This window comes from Mauremys reevesii, linkage group 23 (assembly GCF_016161935.1).
Source record: "Mauremys reevesii isolate NIE-2019 linkage group 23, ASM1616193v1, whole genome shotgun sequence".
In the NCBI taxonomy this organism is placed as follows: Eukaryota; Metazoa; Chordata; order Testudines; family Geoemydidae; genus Mauremys; species Mauremys reevesii.
This window is the reverse complement of record NC_052645.1, coordinates 12,808,272-12,828,311: the sequence shown is the minus strand read 5'-3', so window position 1 is coordinate 12,828,311 and position 20,040 is coordinate 12,808,272. Positions and strand designations below refer to the sequence as shown.

General features: G+C 54.1%; 1 protein-coding gene across 4 annotated transcripts; it reads left to right on the top strand.

Moving 5' to 3' along the window:
• Positions 1 to 4,520: 4,520 nt before the first annotated feature.
• Positions 4,521 to 16,836, top strand: RCC1 (regulator of chromosome condensation 1). Of its 4 annotated transcripts, XM_039511884.1 has the most exons (11): positions 4,763 to 4,772; positions 6,514 to 6,592; positions 6,851 to 6,935; positions 8,505 to 8,692; positions 9,870 to 10,049; positions 10,129 to 10,225; positions 10,939 to 11,061; positions 11,840 to 11,995; positions 13,125 to 13,244; positions 14,101 to 14,253; positions 15,055 to 16,836. In XM_039511884.1, exons 2-11 carry the CDS (start codon positions 6,533 to 6,535, stop codon positions 15,228 to 15,230), a joined length of 1,338 nt encoding a protein of 445 aa, XP_039367818.1. In that variant the 5' UTR covers positions 4,763 to 4,772; positions 6,514 to 6,532; the 3' UTR covers positions 15,231 to 16,836. The 4 variants fall into 4 exon arrangements, with proteins under 4 accessions (XP_039367821.1, XP_039367818.1, XP_039367820.1 ...); XM_039511887.1 differs by lacking the exons at positions 4,763 to 4,772; positions 6,514 to 6,592 and adding an exon at positions 4,521 to 4,584; XM_039511886.1 differs by lacking the exons at positions 4,763 to 4,772; positions 6,514 to 6,592 and adding an exon at positions 5,239 to 5,265.
• The last annotated feature ends 3,204 nt before the right edge of the window (positions 16,837 to 20,040 follow it).

The window sequence follows — 20,040 nt, the reverse complement described above, 5'->3', positions numbered from 1 at the left end:
TTATGCTGAAATAAACATGTTAGTCTCTAAGGTGCCACAAGTACTCCTGGTCTTTCTGCGGATACAGACTAACACGGCTGCTACTCTGAAATCTTTTAATCAGCGGTGCTTGGATCTTGGTCTATCCTTCAGTGACGTAACTGGTTACATGTTCCATTCGCTCAGAGTGAAACTCAGGAACACTTGGTGACTTCTCGTGTTTCATACAAATAGCTTTATGCACTTGGGTTCTCCCTGTGTCCTTGGATGGCTGGAGATTAACTCTTTCATCTCCAGTGGTATCAATTCGTCAGGACTAAATGGACCAATCTGAGGCTTCTTGGATACCAAACTGGCTGATATGTATCAGAGGGGTAGCCGTGTTAGTCTGGATCTGTAAAAGCAACAAAGAATCCTGTGGCACCTTATAGACTAACAGACGTTATGAAAATTCCAGCAGATGTGGATGTTGGACTTACGAAGCAACCTTGCTTGTCGACTTCCTTAATAGGGCTCCTAGCCAGCAGCTTGCCCAGGGTGAGCTTTTAAGAGGTCATTATCAGACCCAAAGTGTAGGGTGTACCAACTTTTTGTTGCAAAACATAGCATTTGTAATACCTTAACGAAAATATTTCTGCTAATGCTGTGACGGAGACCTACATTTTTATTTCTCTGTAAAATGCCATGAATACCTGAAGAAGAGCTCTGTGTAAGCTTGAACACTTGTCTCTCTCACCAACAGAAGTTGGTCCAAGAAAATATATTCCCTCCCCCACCTTGTCTCTCATGAATACCTAATATGGCATTATATGACTTGAATGAAATAGTTTTTGGTGAGGATTTGACCATCCCCCTGCTGTATGAGTAACCAGATTGTTGAAGCATGATATGAGCAATGGAAACTAATTTCCATCCTTCTCATAAGTGACAGGAGTAGTTATGACATGAAGCTTGGGCAAACTAGATCTTTAAAGTAAGTTTTAATAGCTTGAGGTTTTAGTGGTGTGGGTAAGAGAAAACAGGGGTTTTGTCATGATAGTGACTTTAAAGGAGGAAAAACATTCCTTAGAAAACAGTCTAAATGTTAAGGAACGCAGAATAAACTGGAGAGCTGAAGTGAACAGAAGCTTAGCGTAGTTCAGCTAAATTCTGGTAAGACATCCATGCTGCACTCAAGGCTAAAGATAGGTTCCAAGATATTAGCAAGCTACTAGGAGGCAGAAATACAAACTGGCTATTTTGTAGGGATACCGAAGTAACATTGTCCATGGTGAAATATATCAGAAAATTGACCTAGTGTTTTGATCACCGAGGCTGTGCATATCCGAATTTATTAAATCTAATGTTCTGAGGAATGACTTTTATAAGGTGAAGGGGAACCTAAAAGCACTTTGGATGTCTCAAAAGTACCCACTACCAAGCTAATGTGCGATGGGGATGAGACTTGAGACAGCATCCAAATGCAGTAATACAAAGCTTGACCAAAGTGTATTTTAAACCTTCAGGGCAGGGCAGTTCCATGGAGTCAGAAGTTCTCTACTGGGTTTGTCTAGGATTTGGAGCTGATGGACCCATGGCTGAAAGGCCTTGACTACATGGGGACCTGAACTGTCAGGAGAAACCTGAGACAGTTGAAGACCACTTCAGTGCAGCAGGCTTTACATGGTTCGTTGCATTTAAATTGCTCTCAAACCATGCATATGATTTTCTATTTGTAGCACCATACCTCCTAGATACCCTAGTTATGGACCAGGCCCCCATGGTGCTAGGGGCTGTACAAACACAGACCAAAAAGATGATTTCTGCCCCAAAAGGCTTACAATTGATGCTGGTTTTCTCTGCCTAGGCTAGGAAACATTTCTCACGATATTTCCTCCACTCTGCCCTGTAGCTGTCTTCATCACATAGGGCAAAGTGGTTTTCAACCGGGCTGCCAATTCATCCACATTACAAAATCTGTGTTTAAACAGAGCAGCCAGAGCATTAAAATGGCTTCCCTTTAAGTTAGCAAGGCATTTTGCAACAGACCTGCAAACAGGGCCCTAAAGTGAAGCATGACTCAGCTCTGCAGTGCAGTGTGTGTAATAGGTTATGGAGCCATGTTGCCTGAACACCTGTTCGGACAATCCTTGCTACAGCCTCTGTGCTGCGTTTTAGAACATATTGAGTTTCTGTTGAATTATGACTAATATGACTTTGGGCTGTTCTAGTGCTTACCAAAGGCCTCAGGGCATTTTATCAGATTTATTTAATCCTCACAACACTCCTGTGAGACTGGTGTGTAGTTCCCGTGTTTTCAGAACTAGGGGGAAGTGAGACATAGAAATGACTTGCCAATGCCACAGTAATCAACGGGAGGTAGGAATTTTGACTCAGGAACATGGGACTGGAAGGAATCTCCTGGATCGCTGAGTTCAGTCCTTGTCCTGTCATCATCCCTGTAATAACTTTATCAAGATCTATCTTACAACTAGTTAGGCTGTTTGCTCCACTTCTAGTAGAAGGCTGCTGCAGAACCTCTCTCCTCTGACGGTTGGACATCTTAATTTCCAGCCTAAATTTATTCATGGCCAGTTTAGGCCTAGTAGTTTTCAACTCTGAGCACTAGGCATCAGTCCACGACATACAAAATCTGTCCATGCAGCTCTACATTTTACAGTCTTAAGGGAACTTGATGGGAAATTGCAAAGCCTGCTGTGGGGAGTGTGAGGCTGCGCCACAAAATCTGGTGAGCAGTTACCCCGAACGCTCGTGAAATAAATGCTTACGCTGATTGTTTCACATCTTTCTTCTTCCCCCACCCGACAGGAAAATACTGTTATACAGGATTAGGAGAGAAATGGGCTATTGCAAACCAAATTACTGTGATTTCTTCTAAGATGCCATTTGTATGCTGTAAGATCTCAGCGCGGGGATAGGGTTATAGTTTGTCTTGCACCAGAATAGTAAAGGAGATGACTTTTTAATGTGAATTACCATCACAAGAAAATGTTATATAGGGCACCCACTATGCTAGGAAAGTTACATGTGTGAGCTACCAAGGAGAAATGTGTGCTCTGCATAAGGTGTGGAGGGGGAAGGAAACTTGCTGTTCCGCTTGTGTCATCCATAAGCAACAAATGAACAGGAACTTGTTCTAAAAAAAGCAATTGAGTCAATCCTAAAGCCTACAGATTATAATTGCTGTTTGTAGCCAACGTAAAGCATAGTCCCAGGCATTGCAAAACTGATGTAAAAGACACAGTCGTATAGTAAGACAGTCCATGATTGCCTCACAGGAAGCAGTAGTGCCTCATGGATCTGCCATTAGCAGCGGCGTTGGGACATCATCTAACCTCACCATAGCCCAGTTTCCTCTCAGTAAACTGGGGCCAATAGAAGGCAGTTGTGCAGACTAGTTAATAGCAGCAAAGAGTCTTGTGGCACCTTATAGACTGAGGGCTTGGCTACACTTACAAATTTGCAGCGCTGCAGCAGGGTGTGAAAACACACCCTCTCCAGTGCTGCAAATTGCGGCGCTGCAAAGCGCCAGTGTGGTCAAAGCCCCAGCGCTGGGAGCACGCGCTGTCCGTTATTCCCCACAGGGAGGTGGAGTACGGACAGCGCTGGGAGAGCTCTCTCCCAGTGCTGGCGCTTTGACTACACTTAGCGCTTCAAAGCGCTGCCGCGGCAGCGCTTTGAAGCGCTAAGTGTAGTCACAGCCTAACAGACGTGTTGGAGCATGAGCTTTCGTGGGTGAATACCCACTTCGTCGGATGCATGCTGCTTTTAGAGATCCAGACTAACACGGCTACCCCTCTGAGACTAGTTATGTTTCTACAGCACTATGAGTGATAAAAATAATGTAAATGTTTCCAAATTCCAGTGGGAGCATTTTAAAAAAAGAAACGTTCCTTTTCAGCGTTCCGGCCCTGGGGACTACAGCACTGGGCTTGGGGAAATGACATTGATTAGAAGTTACAACATGGTAAACAGCTGACAAGCAACACAAGCCAGCAAAATTGTAATTCTTGAAGTCCATCCCTTTGAATAACGGCAGTTCTTTGCAGTACAGGTTGGTTACTGGTTACACGCACAGTGCATCCTGTAAGCACTTGGCCATGCGCTTAATGTCATGTGTGTGATGAGTCCCCTGGAGTTCAACTACAGGAGCCTAAAGTTAAGCGTGTGCGCAGAATCTGCCCGCGGCTGCAACTGCATCTGCACAAAGCAGATCCTGCCCCTGGGGCGGACCTTGGGGTCTGTCCGCGGTTCTCCAGCGAGGTCTGGCTGCCGGTCCAGTTGCAGAATTGGGGGCGCACAGAGTCAGAGCCTGCAAAGCTGCCTCCGCCGAGCGAGTCCCACTGACACTGCTTATGCCCCGGGGGTGAGCGCGGGCCGCACCGGGGCCGTTACCGCGCCCCTTGCCCCACGCACGGCCCCCTGCCCTGGCCCCAATGCACCCTGACTCCCCCCCCTTGGCATTTCCGCGCAGTGGCCAGCAGGGGTCGCTAGCACCATTTTCTGCCGCTCGCCGGGGCTCTCCTCGCGCATGCGCCGGCGGCAGGGGGGTGGGGGGGCAGAGAGGACGGAGCGGGCCAGCCGGGGTGGCGGAGCAGCAGGGAGGTGAGCGCGCCGGGTGCTGCTTCCCATCCCCCCCCCACGGCTCGGGGCAGCAGCGGGGCTCCCGGCGGGGAGGGGGGAACGGACCGATCCCCGCCCCCGGGCTCTGAGGCTCCCCCTCCCCGTTGTGGGGGGGGCGAGGCCTGGGCCGGCCCCACGTGGCCGCCGCCGCCGCGCGGCTGTGTCCGAAGGTTCCACGCGTGGAACGCTGAGTGTCCGCCCGCGCGCCCCGAACGTTCGCCGGGAGCCGCTCGCGCAGCCCCCTCCCCCCCCTTCCTCCAGCGCGGCGCTGCGGGCCCGGGCCCGCGCGGGAATTTCAAACCCGGGGGGGGGCAGCTCGCGCTCCTTGCCAGCGTGCAGCGCCGCGCGCGGGGAGTTGTGCCAGTGGGGAGGGGGGCTCTGGTGCCAGTGGGTGCCGACCTGTCCCTTGTCCCTGCGGAGCGGAGCGGGGGGTTAATTCCTGGGGGGGGGGTTGCAGCTTGGGAGGGGGCGTGTGTAATTCTCCGGGTGTCTCCCGAAAGGAGGCTGTGGGGTGGCGCTGCCAGGGCTGGAGGCCGGGTGGTTGTGGCCTTGTTGATCCCAGGATATTAGCGAGACAGGGTGTGTGAGGTGCAGAAAGAGAGGCTGCCTCGCCCGCCTAGTCCTAAGGGTGTCATCCAGCAATGACTCCGCATGTGGGCAAAGGTAGGAGGGCGTGCACATTGCATTGCACTTCCTTGTTGCATCTTCGGAGCTTGGATTACTCCTGCTCTTCTCCACATGCCGTCTGAACCGCTTTCTTTTTGCACAGTGTTTTTTCAAATAATGGTCACTGCGGAGGAAGCATTTTGGCCACGTTCCACCCCAGATATAGCTGCATTTCAGCAGTGGGTGGCATGATTTTTGTGGTGTATGGAACTCGCGTAGTCAAGTTAGTAAACTTGAGAACAGATTTTACATGGAAGTCACCAAGCAAGCTAAAATGGTGCTGGTGTCTTGGAGTATATCACTTTGCCTATATAACCTTATACTTGGGGGTCTCAAAACACTTTACAGACATGAAAGGGGATGCAGCATAAAATCATTATATTATTGAAACCTTCTATTTTTCACCTGTGTTGCTAATAACATCTTACTTCGTTAAAACTAAGAATACTGGAAAAACTGAATCTCCTTTTCCCCCTTTATTCGTTATTTACATTCTGCTTTTTGCTTAGCCTGGGCAATGGAAACTGACTAACCAAGCTCCCTTGAGTTTCTAGTCAGTTTCACTTTGTCTCTTGCTGCTAGCACAATATTGCAGTGTTTGAGTTGGCAACTCTGCCTGGGCCTCTTTAAACAACAAATATTATTTTGAATTTTTTTTTAAAATGCACCCTAAATGTTGGGCCTAAAATCCTGAAGTGTCACGTTAAGCTTTTGTTCAGGTGTTAAAGTCCAGTGATTTCCCTCTCACAGCCCTGATTTATTTTGGCAGACCTCCAGAAACCTGCTCGTGGCCCCCCAGGGGCCCCTGGAGCCCAGTTGAGAACCACTGATTGCACTTATTTTTAGATAGGGTTGTAGGATCAGGCCGTAAAATTATAACAAAAAATATGATTCTAGAAAGCAGAAGTAGACTCTTGAAGTAGTGGGCTGTTTGGTTCTTTAACATCACCTTCCTCCTGAATCTTCCTCTTACGCTTTCAGATGGCGATTTTCACATCTCATGGACTGTTGTAATGGGCTAATGGGCATTTTTAGGACTCAGGACTGTTTGTGTCTCTGACCTCTCCTGTGGCGAGGGACTAGAAAGCAGCGTTTCTGGGAAACAGAGCCATGAAATGTTGGGGGCTTTGACTTTCTAATAGCTTTTGATTATCCTCTGAAAGCACATTTAACACTCTGCTGAAAGCTGAGCGAGCAGGGAATTTGGATTTTGGAGTGACCGTTTGAATTGATCTCATCTACCAGCAGAGGCCTTGACCTGAAGATGAACGACTGGGAGTTCACAATTGCAACCGAGGTGGATTACTGGGTAGAATGGAGAAAAGTAAATTGGAGCCTAAAAATTCCAGGTGGTTTTAGCGTCACAGTGGGATTTTAACAGTGGGCTAAGGTAGTTAGACACCCAACTCCCACTTCACTTTCATCTCGCTTGCAAAACCCCAGCGTCAGTGACTTAGAAAAGAGAGGACTGGGGAGAACTTCACAATGTCACTTCCAAAGCTTGTGCTTTGCAATTTTCCTGCTTTTCTCCCAGACTCTGGGTTAGTGAACGTCTTAACGTGGAGTGTTTTCAATTGTTTAGCTCTATAGCAATATGCCGGGAAAGCGCGCTGCAAAGACGAGCCCGACACCAGAAGAAGGGTCTCCCGAGAGGAAGAAGATTAAAGGTAAAGTGGCTTTTTTTTTTCAGGGTTTTGCACCTTCCTCTGAAACGTTGAGGCTGGCTGGTGTGAGAGACGGGGTACTGGACTAGTTGGATCACAGTCTGATCCAGTCTGACGATTCTTGGCCTTGTCTACAATGAGGATTTGCCCAGATTTCAGCCATCAGGGCATCCACACTGGTGCGACCCCTAAGTAGACAGCTTCAAGCCACAATATGCGCCAGGACAGTTTATCCCCACTTGGAACCAGGATCACTGCTCCATGGATGTAGATTGTGGCTTTGTCCGTCTACACTAGAGTTTGAACAGATGCAGCTGTGTCATTTTGCTGAACACCAATGGCTGCAACTGGGACAAATCCCATTGGGAACAAGGCCAAAGTGACTTTTTCCTCTTGCTGTTAGGGAGCAAACAGAACCAGAAAACCTGCCGATCATTCAATGGGTGTTCGCTGCTGCTCAGCATCAGAAATGGCATCTTCCAGATGCGTTCAGTTCTGTTAATTGCCTTTTTCCCAGAGCTCTCCACTCCCTGCACACCTTGGGTTGTTTCTCTTTTGTATTGTGCGTGAGGTTAACAACAGGGAAGGATGGTGAGGGTGGAGTTTGCGCTTTGCGATTCTGCTTTATGGCGGGAGACTTTTAATTTTTTTTTTTTTTAAAGGTCCCATTTTCAATTCATGCTTGGGAGGTTTCTGTGTCTTCTGGCTGTGCCTTGGGATTAGAGGGTCTGTTGCTTTCTAGTTGGTTAGTTCACTTTGTGTGGAGGACACCGAGGACCACAGAGAACGCTGGGTGATGCTGCCCCGAAGTGACAGATTTCTTTACTCTAACTACATGTGAACAGCTTTCACTCTTTCACGGCATTCCGGCATGCGATAGACTAAATTACAATCTAAAGTAAAGATCATTTCACTCCCCTCGCAGCCTTACTCTTCAAAGTCAAGTATTCTCTGTCAGTGCCTCCTTCGCATGCCGAGAAATGATCTAGGCTTAACATCGCTAGGGTCTTTTTTGACTCTCGCTTTAATAGTAGATGTAAGTGGGGGGGGGTGAGTTGTGAAAAATGTTGATGTAGGATAAGCAGTTGCCAGCCCGAAAAGGTTGAGAAACCCTGGACTAAATAATAAAGACACCAAGCACATCTAGAGCACCTGCCCCCCAGGATCTGAAAGCAGTTTGCTCTGAATCTTTCCACCCTTCTTGGAGGAGAGGGAGTTTTATTCCCATTGTACAGATGGTGACTCTGAAGCAAGGCAGGGTGTGGGCTGACTAGCCCAAGTTCTTATCGGCAAGGCAGGGCTCCCTTTCCCCATGCACAGCTCTGCTTCTGACCTGCTGCAGTGCCTGTGAATTGTAGGCGGAGCCCGATGGAGGGCTGGATTGGGACTGTCGGTCTCATCAGCTCAGCGCAGGTTGCAGTGGAAAGGCCAGCGCGGTAGCTGTCCGCTGCTGAGCCAGCCCCTTGTTCTGGGAGCTTTGGGAAAGACGTCTTGACTGCCCTGATACCGCATGAGCGTGAATCTGGCCTCTCGCTTATCAAGTGCTTTCCCCCTCTGTCTCCTGTGCTCCAGTCAGCCATTCATCACACCGGACGGAGCCGGGGCTGGTGCTGACGCTGGGTCAGGGGGACGTCGGGCAGCTGGGCCTGGGAGAGGATGTGATGGAAAGGAAGAGGCCAGCCCTGGTGCAGCTGCCTGAGAAGATCGTGCAGGCAGAAGCAGGGGGGATGCACACCGTCTGCCTGAGCGAGACGGGCAAAGTGAGTATGCGGCAGCTTGAGCCGAGTCCGATCGCCGGAAAGGAGCGAGGCCATGAAATCGAACGGGAGGAGGGGGCGCTTATTGGGGTGACTCGCTGAGCAGATTGACTCGCATGTTGGACTGTAAGCGCCGTCTTAATTACTCTTGTTAGGCAGAGGCAGCTGGCCGTGGGTCAGAACCCTTAAACAGGTTCCTTGCTCCAGAGCCTCTCTGATTAAAGGGCCAGCACGTTACCGTGATCTCACTCCGCAGCCTTCTGACCTTCCAGAGCGTCTGGTCAGAGCCTGGATGCTTAGAGTGTCGGGCAGGGGCTGCCCTGGGGTCCCTCGCTCTGAGCAGCAGATTGCGGCCTGCAGCGAAGGAACTGTCAGTTGGTAAAATTCCTGGGTTCGCCGTGAGCCATGCAGGGGGAACCTGTCGCTGTACAGCTCCGGCCATTAACGTCGTATCGTGCCTGGCCCGGTGGTGAGCAGCGCCACGGGTCTTATCAGTGGTAGAACAGCACTGCTCCGTCATGGGACCCCTCCGTCTGGTTGCATTGCCGCCTTCCTTGTGATTGACCAAATCGCATTCATTCTTGCTAGGGAGAAACTTGCCAGGCTGGATGGGGCTCTCTTCCCCCTCGTTTGGGGCATGTGCCATGAAGGCAGCAATTAGACTTCTTTGCTTACTAGCTGTGGGTCGATGGCAAACTGGTCTGCTCTGCGCCGGAGAGCGAGGCGGCTCCGTAACCGGAGTCTGGAGTTCAGAGAGCATCAAGGGGGAGTAGGCTCAGTGCCCCCCAGGCAGATCCTCTTGTGTGAGATCTTGGAAAGCACACAGTCTTTTCTGTCCTGCAGGGACATTAAAGGTCTCCTAATACCTTCCAGGAGAGGGGGGCTTGCCCAGAGTCCCCCCCCTTCCTCACCAGTACGCCGCGGCGTGTCGGCTTCCCCGCCCCCAGCAGTGACTGTTTCCTTGTAAGCCTCTAACTTTTAACGTGCTTTGAGATGAAAGGGGCGACCTCCCTCACCCTCCAGCTGAGAATAACGCAGCCGTCCCCCTTGGCTGGGAGCTGGCGGCTCCTTGCCAGCTGCTTTCCGCGCGTGGTCGTTCGAGCCAGGTGGGTTCTCCTGCACCAGCTTTGTAGTCCTCGTTCGGGGCCCCTTTCCCACCGTGAGATGTTTCCATTTCCAGATCTACTCCTTTGGCTGCAACGACGAGGGCGCCCTGGGACGCGACACCTCCGAGGAGGGCTCGGAGACCACCCCGGGGCTGGTGGAGCTGCAGGAGAAGGTGGTGCAGGTGTCTGCCGGCGACAGTCACACAGCAGCGCTGACGGAGGACGGCAGGGTCTTCCTCTGGGGCTCTTTCCGGGTATGGGGGCTGCGCTGGCTCGGGGAGCTCTGCTGCGTCTTCCCGGGCTTTGCCACTCAACGTCTCTCTCTCCGTCCAGGATAACAATGGAGTCATCGGTTTGCTGGAGCCCATGAAGAAGAGTGCCCTTCCGGTGCCACTGCAGCTAGGGGTGCCCGTCCTTAAAATAGTCTCAGGTGAGCGAGGGCTCAGTGCACAGGTGACTCAGGCTGACGGACAAGCCACTAACCCTGCTCCGGCAGCCGGGACAAAATCAGGCCCAGAATAAACCGGATTAGTTGATCTTTTTCTACCAGCTGCAGAAGGCTGGTCCCTCCCCTCCACCAGCCCAGCGCTTCCCTCCTTTCTTACCCGCCCCCGACTGGCCGTTCATAGTAATAGTTCTCGGTGCAGTCTCTCTGCAAGTACTTTGCAAATGGGAACTAACGAATCCGTGCGGAGTAGGAGTATTATCCCTCTCCGTGGTGGGGAAACCGAGGCAGGGCAGGTAAGGGACTTTTCCACGGCGTAGCTGGGGAGTGATCAGTGACTCTAGTGTTAATGTTTCCGGTGCCACCGTTTTGGGGTGGTTAGAACGCAGCGAATGTCAGTGTTTGGGTTGGGATCAGATGGGAGAGGTGGCTTAGCGCCCGTGGTTGGTAATGTAGGAAATAACACAGGGAGTTAGCGTTCGGCGCCAGTAGAAACTGTCCTCTTGCTGCCCCAGAGATAGTGTAGGGCGTGAAACCCCTTACCAAGTAAACGCTTTACGTGCGAGGTTTGTTCTCCGGCAGTCTCCCAGCGTTACCCAGCCGTGCTGCTGGCCCGGGGCAGGGGTACCAGCGGCCGGCACGCCGCAGAGGGGCTCGGCGTCCCGTGGTTGGTGCTAGCCCTGTCTCCGTCCCCACAGGGAACGATCACTTGGTGCTGCTGACCACGGACGGGGACCTGTACACGTGTGGCTGTGGCGAGCAGGGCCAGCTGGGACGGGTGCCGGAGCTCTTTGCCAACCGGGGAGGAAGGAAAGGTTTACGTGAGTCGCTCGTGACGCCGCGAGGGGGATATGTGCTGGTGGGGCCCCTTGAGCCGGTGCTGGCTAAGGCACTACGGGCTGGGGTGGGGGGTATAGACGCTGACGTCCTCCCCGAGCCAGACTGGGACATGGGCTCGCTGGGCAGGGAGGCGCGGAAGCTGGCTGGGCTGCAGTCTCCGGGGTCCTGTCACCGGAGTTAAGCTCCCTGGCACGTGACCGTGCTGCCCAGCGGGTTTTTAAAACAGACAGTGCTGATGCTCCCTCCCGCCCTGGGAGCGACACCCCCACCACGTAACAGGTGGGCGCGCTCGGTCCCGAGCTGCGGGGAGGAGCTGGTGTCCTGCCGGGGGGCTGGCTGAGTGATTCTTTGCCAGCGGTGGCAATGAAACAGGCTAGATCAGAGGCAGGGGGGTGGGTTTGCAGCGCTGCCGGAGGGCGGGCCGCGTGGGCACGTCTCCCTCATACAAGCCGACTCCTCTGACAGCGAGGAGAGGGTACGGGGCAGCCCCTCGCCGGCTCCGCGAGGGCTACCAAGTTTCTTTTTAGACAAGCGGCTTGAGTTGCTCAGTCTCCAGGTCCCTGGTGTAGGGCAGGGGAGGGCTGGGTGCTGGCGGATGAGCCCATGGTGGGGCTTCCACCCCACAGAGCCCCAGGAGAATAAGGCCCCAAGAGGGGGCACTGGCCAGCTTCAGCCGGGCTCGTCCCCCCACCCCCAGATGGGGAGGGCACCTCTCCCTGCCTCTCCTCGCTGCAGCCTGATCTCTCGTCTCCTGTGTAGAACGACTGCTCGTGCCTCAGCGCGTCCCTCTCAAGGGGAGAGGCGGCAAGGGCCGGGTGCGCTTCCGGGACGCCTTCTGCGGGGCGTACTTCACCTTCGCCATCACCCAGGAGGGCCACGTCTACGGCTTCGGCCTCTCGAACTACCACCAGCTGGGTGAGGAGTTGTCTGTGCTCCCGCGCTAGGCGCTGTACGTGCACACAGTGAGACAGTCTCCAGGCAGACGCCTGGGCGGAGGGGGGAAAGGGCGTGCTAGCCATGTCTTACCGAGGGGGAAGTGGGGGTGCAGGGAGACGAAGTGACTTGCCCAAGGTCACGCTTGGGGAGTGTGTAGCAGAGCGGGGGAAAGAATCCAGGTCTCCTAAGCCCCATCCAGCGCCTTGACCGCGGACCAGCCTTCCTCTCGGCCCCTTGCGCCAGCCGGGCGGGGGTTCAAGCATTGAGTCGAGCGTAAAACTCCAAACTAAGGAGCCGGGCCCCAGCAAGCTGGGCGCGCCCACTGCTCTGGCTCTGTTTAACGCTTTCTAAAAGTGGCCGAGCTGCCGGGAGCTTTAATAGCTCCTCTGTGGGCAGTATCCCTGCCCCTGACGGCGCAGAGGGGCCGGGTGGCTTTTCGCCTTGCAGGGGCCTGTGCGCTGGGCAAGGGCTGAATTTTCTGGCCGTTCCACAGCTCCCGTTGAATTCAGTGCGAGAAGGTGTCTGTGGCCGGGGCCTCCCGCGGAGTCGGTAGGTCCTGTGCCCTGCGCAGCTCTCTGTCCCGTCCGTGCGTGCTCGGTCCTGGTGGCAGAAGAAAGGTGCCGGTAAGGCAAGGTGCCTGCTTGCATCCTGCCCCCTGACGTGCTAGGAAGCCGGGCTTCGTGGCACAGTCAGGGTAGAGGAGAAGGCTCCTAAGCAGCAGTTGGGTTGTGGCCTCCGGCACTGCTAGCTCCACGCGTGGCCTGGTTGCTTTCAGCTCCTCAGACCTCCAGGAGGGCGTATTTGGAAGCAGTGGAGGTGACTCTCTCTGGGGATTTCTTACTGTGCCAGGGTCTTGTCAAGCCCCCCCCTTCCTCCCAGGTGCACCCTACCAGCCCATTGGTTTTAGCAGAGGGTTTGCGTGGCTCAGGTCTGTGCATTTAACAATGGCTGCAAGATACAGATTCTTGGATTGTCTCCTGATGGTCCCCGCCCAGGCTAAGCAGCGTTCGTTCTCCTGCAGCGGGCTTGGGGGTGACCGGCGGGCGGGAGGGGGTGGTGCCTGCTCACCTGTCTCTGACTTCCTTGGCTTTCGTTGTCCCCCCTGCAGGGACGCAGGACACCGAGCCCTGCTTCACTCCCCAGAACCTGACGTCGTTCAAGAACTCCACCAAGTCCTGGGTGGGGTTTTCGGGCGGCCAGCACCACACGGTGTGCATGGACTCGGAAGGTGAGTGGGGCACTGGGATTGGGGTGACGGTTGAGCCCCAGATCCTTGGCATTCCTGAGGTCATGGGCAGCTGTCTGCGCTGAGCTGGCACGTGGGTTGTGGCTCCCTCTAAGGATGTTCAGTACAGTCCATGGGTGGGAATGTGAAGGGGACTTTTCGGTCCCTTGCCTAGCAGAGTCATGGGAATCACACCCGGCTTGTCACCTGCAGATCTCAAGTGCTTTACAAAGAAGGTCAGTGTCCTTATCCCCATTGTACAGGTGGGGAAACTGAGGCACAGAGGGGGAGTGACTTGCCCAGGTCACCCAGCAGGCAGGGGCAGAGCCAGGGATAGAGCTCGGGTCTCCAGAGTGCCAGTCCAGTGCACTATCCACTAGACCACGCTACCTTTCTGGTAAATGAGAGGACACCATGCCGCAGCCCCAACGTTGTCTCCATTAAATACAGAATCACAAAATGCTCCTGGATGCTGCTAATAACCAGAAAGCCAAGAACGCAGCTCGTCTCTCCCTAGCTGGCAGTGGGGGTGGGACGGGGCTGAGCAAATACGTGAACCAGGAGCAACTTCTTGGCTTTGGCCCCTGGCATCTAAGCGGGTGTTGGTCTCCATCGTGTGTCCTCCCACCCTGGCTCAGTTTGCACGCTCCTGGCCTGGCGCGGTCTGCAGGCTGCCGGGTTCCACATGGGGCAGTACGGGGAAGGAATGATGCCTGAGATTAGCCAGATCTGACTGGCAGGGGGCCGGATGTATGTGGGGTGACGGAGGTAGGTACCCGGGTGATGTAAATTCTGTGCATCCGGGGTGGTCTCTGCTCCCGAGGAGTAATGTGTCTCTTGCGTGTCCCGCCTGTGCCAGGGAAAGCCTACAGCCTGGGCCGGGCAGAGTACGGCCGGTTAGGGCTTGGAGAAGGGGCGGAAGAGAAGAGCCTGCCCACCCCCATCCAGGAGCTGCCAAGTGTCTCCTCCATCGCCTGCGGGGCGTCTGTTGGCTACGCTGTTACCCAGGAAGGTAAGTGGAGGGGGCTGGGGGGAATGGCTCTGGGAGTAATGGGTGACTATGGGGCCTGGCTCTGCTGAGGGTGGACAAGGCAGATCTTTGCAGGCTAGACACCAGTACGCGGGGAGCCGAGCTGAGACAGTCGAATTGCTACGGACCCCCAGCCGTCAGCCAGCGAGGTTAATAACAACCCTGTCGCTGCCTGGCCTGGATTAGAACCACCGACCTAGAGGGGAAAGGCTCCATATCGGTTACCAATCCGGTCCCTCTGCAGAACATCCCCCGGTGGTGGGTGGCAATCTCCAGAGGGCGGGCGCCTGGGCACTGCATGCCGTTTGCACGCGGGTCGAGCTGGGCAAATGCTGCAAAAATCTCTTTCTCCGACGGGGCTGTTTATAAAGGGTCGGTGGGGGAACTGGACACGCCCACTGGGTGTTAGAAGCGGCTCTGAGCTTCCTGGTGGATCCCCCAGCAATTGATTAACCACGTACAGTATTAAACCACCTCTGGTTCACTTATTTACCCTTTATAAATGGAGCCTTCCTGTGAGGAAAAGCCCGTATGAATCTGGAGTTCCTGCCTCGCCGTTCCCTGGCGCTTCTGCAGGGCTGAGTCCTGGCAACACGAGTGCTCATAGGAAGCTAACGCTCTGCCTGCGCAAGTGCTGGGTTCGAAAACCACTTCCCTTCCTCGCCCCAGGGACCCGCTTGGGTCTGTCCGTGCTACGGGCACGCAGCACGGCCTCCGGCGTCGGGTGGGCCATGCTACGGGCACGCAGCACGGCCTCCAGCGTCTGCCCCTGTCTGTTTTCAGGGCGAGCGTTTGCTTGGGGAATGGGCACCAACTACCAGCTGGGCACAGGGGAAGAGGAGGACGTCTGGAGCCCCGTGGAGATGACTGGCAAGCAGCTGGAGAATCGCGTCGTCTTGTCTGTGTCCAGTGGGGGGCAGCACACCGTCTTGCTGGTCAGAGACGAGGAGCAGAGTTGATGACGCAGCATGGTGCAGCAGTAACGCAGGGGACGCCCCCCGAGCGGCTCAGGGGTGGGGTTTGGGAGACTGGTCGTTTCCTGAGACCTTCTGATTTGTCTGCAGAGTTATGGGGGGAAGCTCCCCCAGCTGACACCAGCTGCCTCTTACTCTAATCCCAGGGGCAGAGTCTGCATGGCTGGAGTGTGGCTTTTCAGAGACACCTTTCCCCTCTGGAAGCGTGCGGCTTTGCTGGCGTATTCAGGGCTCGCTGCCTCCTCTTCCTCTGCCTCCTCCCTGCTTGGTCGCCCCCGAAGCTGATGTTCCAGCATGATGGCAAAGTGGGTTCCCCACCATTTTAAACAATTCCAGGCTCAGCCACGCTGGCATTCCCCTTTATATGCAACAGGACTTGGGTGTCTCAAACTTTTTAAGCCCACAGCACCCGAAAGCCAAATCCCCCAGCTCCTGTCTTCCCCTCGTCCCATTTCCTTAGAGCTCTCCCACGGGCCTCGTGTGATTTGAGTCACTTTTATGTATCTGTTGGCCGAGTCTCTTTTTATTGTAGATATCTGAGGCTGGCCCTCCCTCTCCCAGCTCCTCTTCTTGCGTGAATTGCTAGCCGGTGTGATCACCGCGGACGTGCCTCAGTGCAGCGTAAGGTCCGGAGACAGAGGATCTAACCTGGGGAGGGTTGTAGGGCAGACAGAGGTGGGAGGAAGCGTTCTGGTCTCTCCTGGGAGGATTTCTAATGTCACCTGAGCATTGAGACTCCTCAACCGGGAGTCTCTGAAGCCAGTCTCCAAAATCCTCGTTTAAGTTCCTAAGTAGCTGGCCTTGTTTTTAGCTGCAAAGATGCTGAGCAATCTTGAGCTCCCTCGGGAGCTGGGAGCGCTCAAGACCTCTGCAAATCGGGCCACTTTCGAAGAGTAACCCCAGGCTTTCGCATTTGAATACGTTGGCCTTTCACTAAACCCTGCAGGTGGGTGAAGTTTTGAGCAAATCATTTGTCTAGTCAAATCGTTTCCATTTCCCTATCGGATGCAGACGAGCTAGGAAGAGGCGTATTTTCACATTGCTTAACTGCCTCTTACGTCCACCTGCTTTTAGAATTGCAACCAGCCGGTCTTCACTCCCTGTATCCATCGCTGGAGACTTGCAGCCAGAGAACGCTTATTTGTTGATGGCTTTTTGTTTGTACTCTCCCGTGTCTCCCCCACCCTCCCCGGTTAGGTTTTAATTTGCTACATAGGCCTTGAAGAGGAGGAAGAGAATCCAGTTCCAACTATGCATTAGATCACTCCAAGTACCCAGCCTGATTTAATACCCTGGATGATTGCGTGTGTGTCTAATTAGCCAGGCCATCCGCACCTCTCCCACTCTGTCGTCTGCTGCTGCTGCATTCCGAACACCTTGAATAAGAACCGCGGTTCTGCAAAGAACCGTTTTCGATGTTAAGTTATAGCAATATCAGGGAGGGAGCAGGGAAATTGTACAGTGGCTCATATAATAGTTTTGATTATTTTTTTTTTTAAAGAAAAGAATTTAAAAATATTTTGCGGGGTGAGTGGGGAAGAGAGGCAGGAAACTAAACTTTTAACATTTGGAATAAATCGAGTTTTGATAACCCCTCGTGTGGCTCATCACTGAAGAGGAGAGAGGTCTTTGGTTTAACGTTTGAAATGTTTTTCTGTGTCTCTTGGGCCCTGTGAAATATTGGGAGACTAACCTAGAGCCGTCAGCTTTGTTTTACTACCCTGGGCAGCTGCTTTTCAAATACAAATTTGAAATTTGTAGCACAGTACAATACAGCTAACAATTTTCTGGTCTTTGAGTATCTTTAGGGAGCCCATCACGGCCCAGTCTGGGTACCAGGGCTCTTCCGACTCTGCCGTGCAATCTGTGTTCATGCAGCTGAGAACCAGGCCTGGTTCCAGTTCCTTCAGCCACAAACCGAGCCTTCTGCGGCGCCTTTCGTCTTTTCTAGCTGGTCTGAACGAAATGTCCCTCTCCAAACTAACGCCCCGCCCCTGGCTTGAGCAGTAGTGTGCGCTGGAGGTGAGGGTGGGGCTTGGGAGTTGGGACGCCTGGCATGGCAGAAAGGTGGTTGTGGGCCCTGTGTGTTTTGAGGTTGGTTGTGTATTGCACTAATGTCTAGGAGCCTCAGTGAAACCTTGGTTTCGGTTTTCACCAAGAAGGTTGGTGGCGACTGGACGTTTACCAGAGTGAATGCCAGTGAAAATGAGGTAGGATCAGAATCTAAAATAGGGAAAGAACAAGTCAAAAATTACTTAGATAAGTTAGATGTCTTCAAATCACCAGGGCCTGATGAAATCCAGCCTAGACTACTCAAGGAGCTGCCTGAGGAGGGGTCTCTGAGCCATTAGCGATGATCTTTGAAAAGTCATGGAAGACGGGAGGTGGGTGGGGAGCCCAGCTGCAGTTCTGTCATCGGGGATCTCAAAGCACTAAAAGCAGGGGCAGAGTTGCACAATCTTAAAGCGATTGGGCCTAACGCAGCAATCTCCTTGCCACAGGCAGCTGTTGTGGAACACAGCACGGGAGAGCCCCCAGCCACCTCGCTCAGGGCCTGCCACTGGCCCCTCTTGAAATGCAGGGGGCACAGGCTTGCACCTTATCTGAAAGGCTTCTGCCCTGGGTGAATTGGTCTGGAACTGACTCCCAGGGAGGCATCCCAGCTACCGAGTTGCCAGCAGACCTGTCAGCAGCAGGCTGGGTTCTCCTGCCGCCTGTCCCAGGCCTGCTAAGCTCCAGTCGCTTTGCCTAGCAGTGGATGGAGCAAGGAGTCTAAGCCTGGAGATACTGATGAAAAGGGGCAGGTACTGAATCTTGGAAGCTCTGGGGCTAGATTTGCAGCCGGTGTAAATCAGTGCAGCTCCTCTGAAGTCAAAGGACCTGCCCTGGTTTGCACCAGCTGGGGATCTGGCCCTGGGAGTTTCTTTCCTTCATAGACCAGCCAGAATCCAAATTTTCACACCAGCGGAAGCTGTTAAATCTGTCTGGGCTTTTACAGGGCTGAATCAACCCTCTTCCCGCTTAGCAGCAGCTCAGTCTGTCACCTCAGCGCCTGCGGCCCCAAACCCTCCATCCCGGCTCTGGCTAACCTCACCAGAGTCACAGCTGTGGGGTCAAAAACCCTGGAGTTGCCTGGGGGGGAGGCTTTCTTCCCCTGCACTTCTGGGATGTGGCCACACGGTGGCAGCAACAAGACAGGAGTGGGGAGTCCCAGCTCCAGCACCTGAAGTCAAAGTCCTGGCCCCCAGGGGCTCCTCGGGGGCTCATCCCCCTTGCTGCTAATGAGCAGCCCGGGCCCTCAGACAGAATTTGCTCATCCCAGATGCTCACAGGGGTTTACAAAGGGGGGGAATATTTTCAGATGGGGCAACTCCCTATGGAGAGGTGCAGAGCCAGGCATAGCACCCCCGTTGCTGTTCTCTGGGGCGCTGGGAGCATCCCCCACCGCTAGTGGGGAGTCTCAGCGTCCGTCTGGCTCTCGCAGCTTTCACTGCCGACCCCCTCCCCTTTCCTAGGCCCAAGACCCTGCAATGCTTTCGTGTCCTTGGCAAGAGGCAACTCTTCTCGCCTGGATTCCAGGCCTGGAGGGAGCCGGCTGTAGGAGACCTGCCCTCCGGTGGGGGCCATGGCTGGGCTGTGTGGGGGTCGGTGCCGCCTGCCGTCCCTGCGGGCAGAGAAGGGCTTCCTGCCGCCTGGGGTGTGGGGCTGGAAAGGGGGCAGGCGGAGGAAGACGACTACGGATAGGAGAGCGGGCACTAGTGTTGGGTTAGCGTCAGATGGGGCAAGGGCTCCCTTGGCTATACCACATGAGCAACACTTCCCCTCCTCATTCCCCCCCCCGCTGTTCTGGGCTAGCAGCCCCCGCCCGCCGTGGGGGTGTGAAATCTCGTCTATGTCAGGCAGCGTTCCCACTCAGCACCTGGGAATTGGTGAGCGCGGCTGGCTCGACGTGTTGACGGCAGCGTCTGCCTCTCATTTTGTAACATTGGGCCAGGTGTAAAAATATTTTAATTCACTTTCCGGGCCAACCCCCCGCCCCACTTCAGTGGGGTTCACACCGGGGATGGCTCTGGCCCTGGATGTCTGTCTCCCTGGGCTCTGTCTGAGTTCGGGACACCCCCCTGCTGCATTCCAGACACACAGGCCAGCAGCTGGGCTCCTTTGATTCTTGCTTTGGCGCAGCGAGGCAGGGGGGTTTCCCTGTTCAGGATTGCAGAGCTGTCTCCCATGGGAACTCCGCTCCACGGAGAGAGGGCAGGCGGCAGCCGGACGTGCTGGGCGGAAGGAGTCCAGTTCTGCTTTCCCTAGGCCAAAGGAAGCACTTGCCCTTGGCTTGGGTGGATGAAACAGGATTTGCCACACGCCGTGATTGCTGCTCGATTTACACTGCCTGGAGTGAAAGTTACCTTGGGGGTTCTGACAACCCCGGGTAACAACATCAGTGACTGAAGTTGTCTTCAGCATCGTGGTTATCCTGCAATAATGCCCTCTTAGCAGCAAGGCTCTTGAAAGGTGAAATCTCCCACAAGCCACTGCTTCAGGGAGTCGTGCCAGGAACTCCAGGGTGGGTACTCAGAGGGCAGGGTACCCAGAGGGGTACCCAGAGGGGAAGCAGGTACCCAGAGGGGATGCAAAGCATTATGGCTGGTGTGGATGTGCAGCAAGATCAGGGCTATACTGCTACCTCCAACCTCCAGTGCAGACCCGGCCTTGAAGTGGGCTGGATGAAAGTGCAGCTTGAAAATCCAATGATGCACCCAGCCGCTTGCCTTCCTATCACTACAGTATGTTCCTT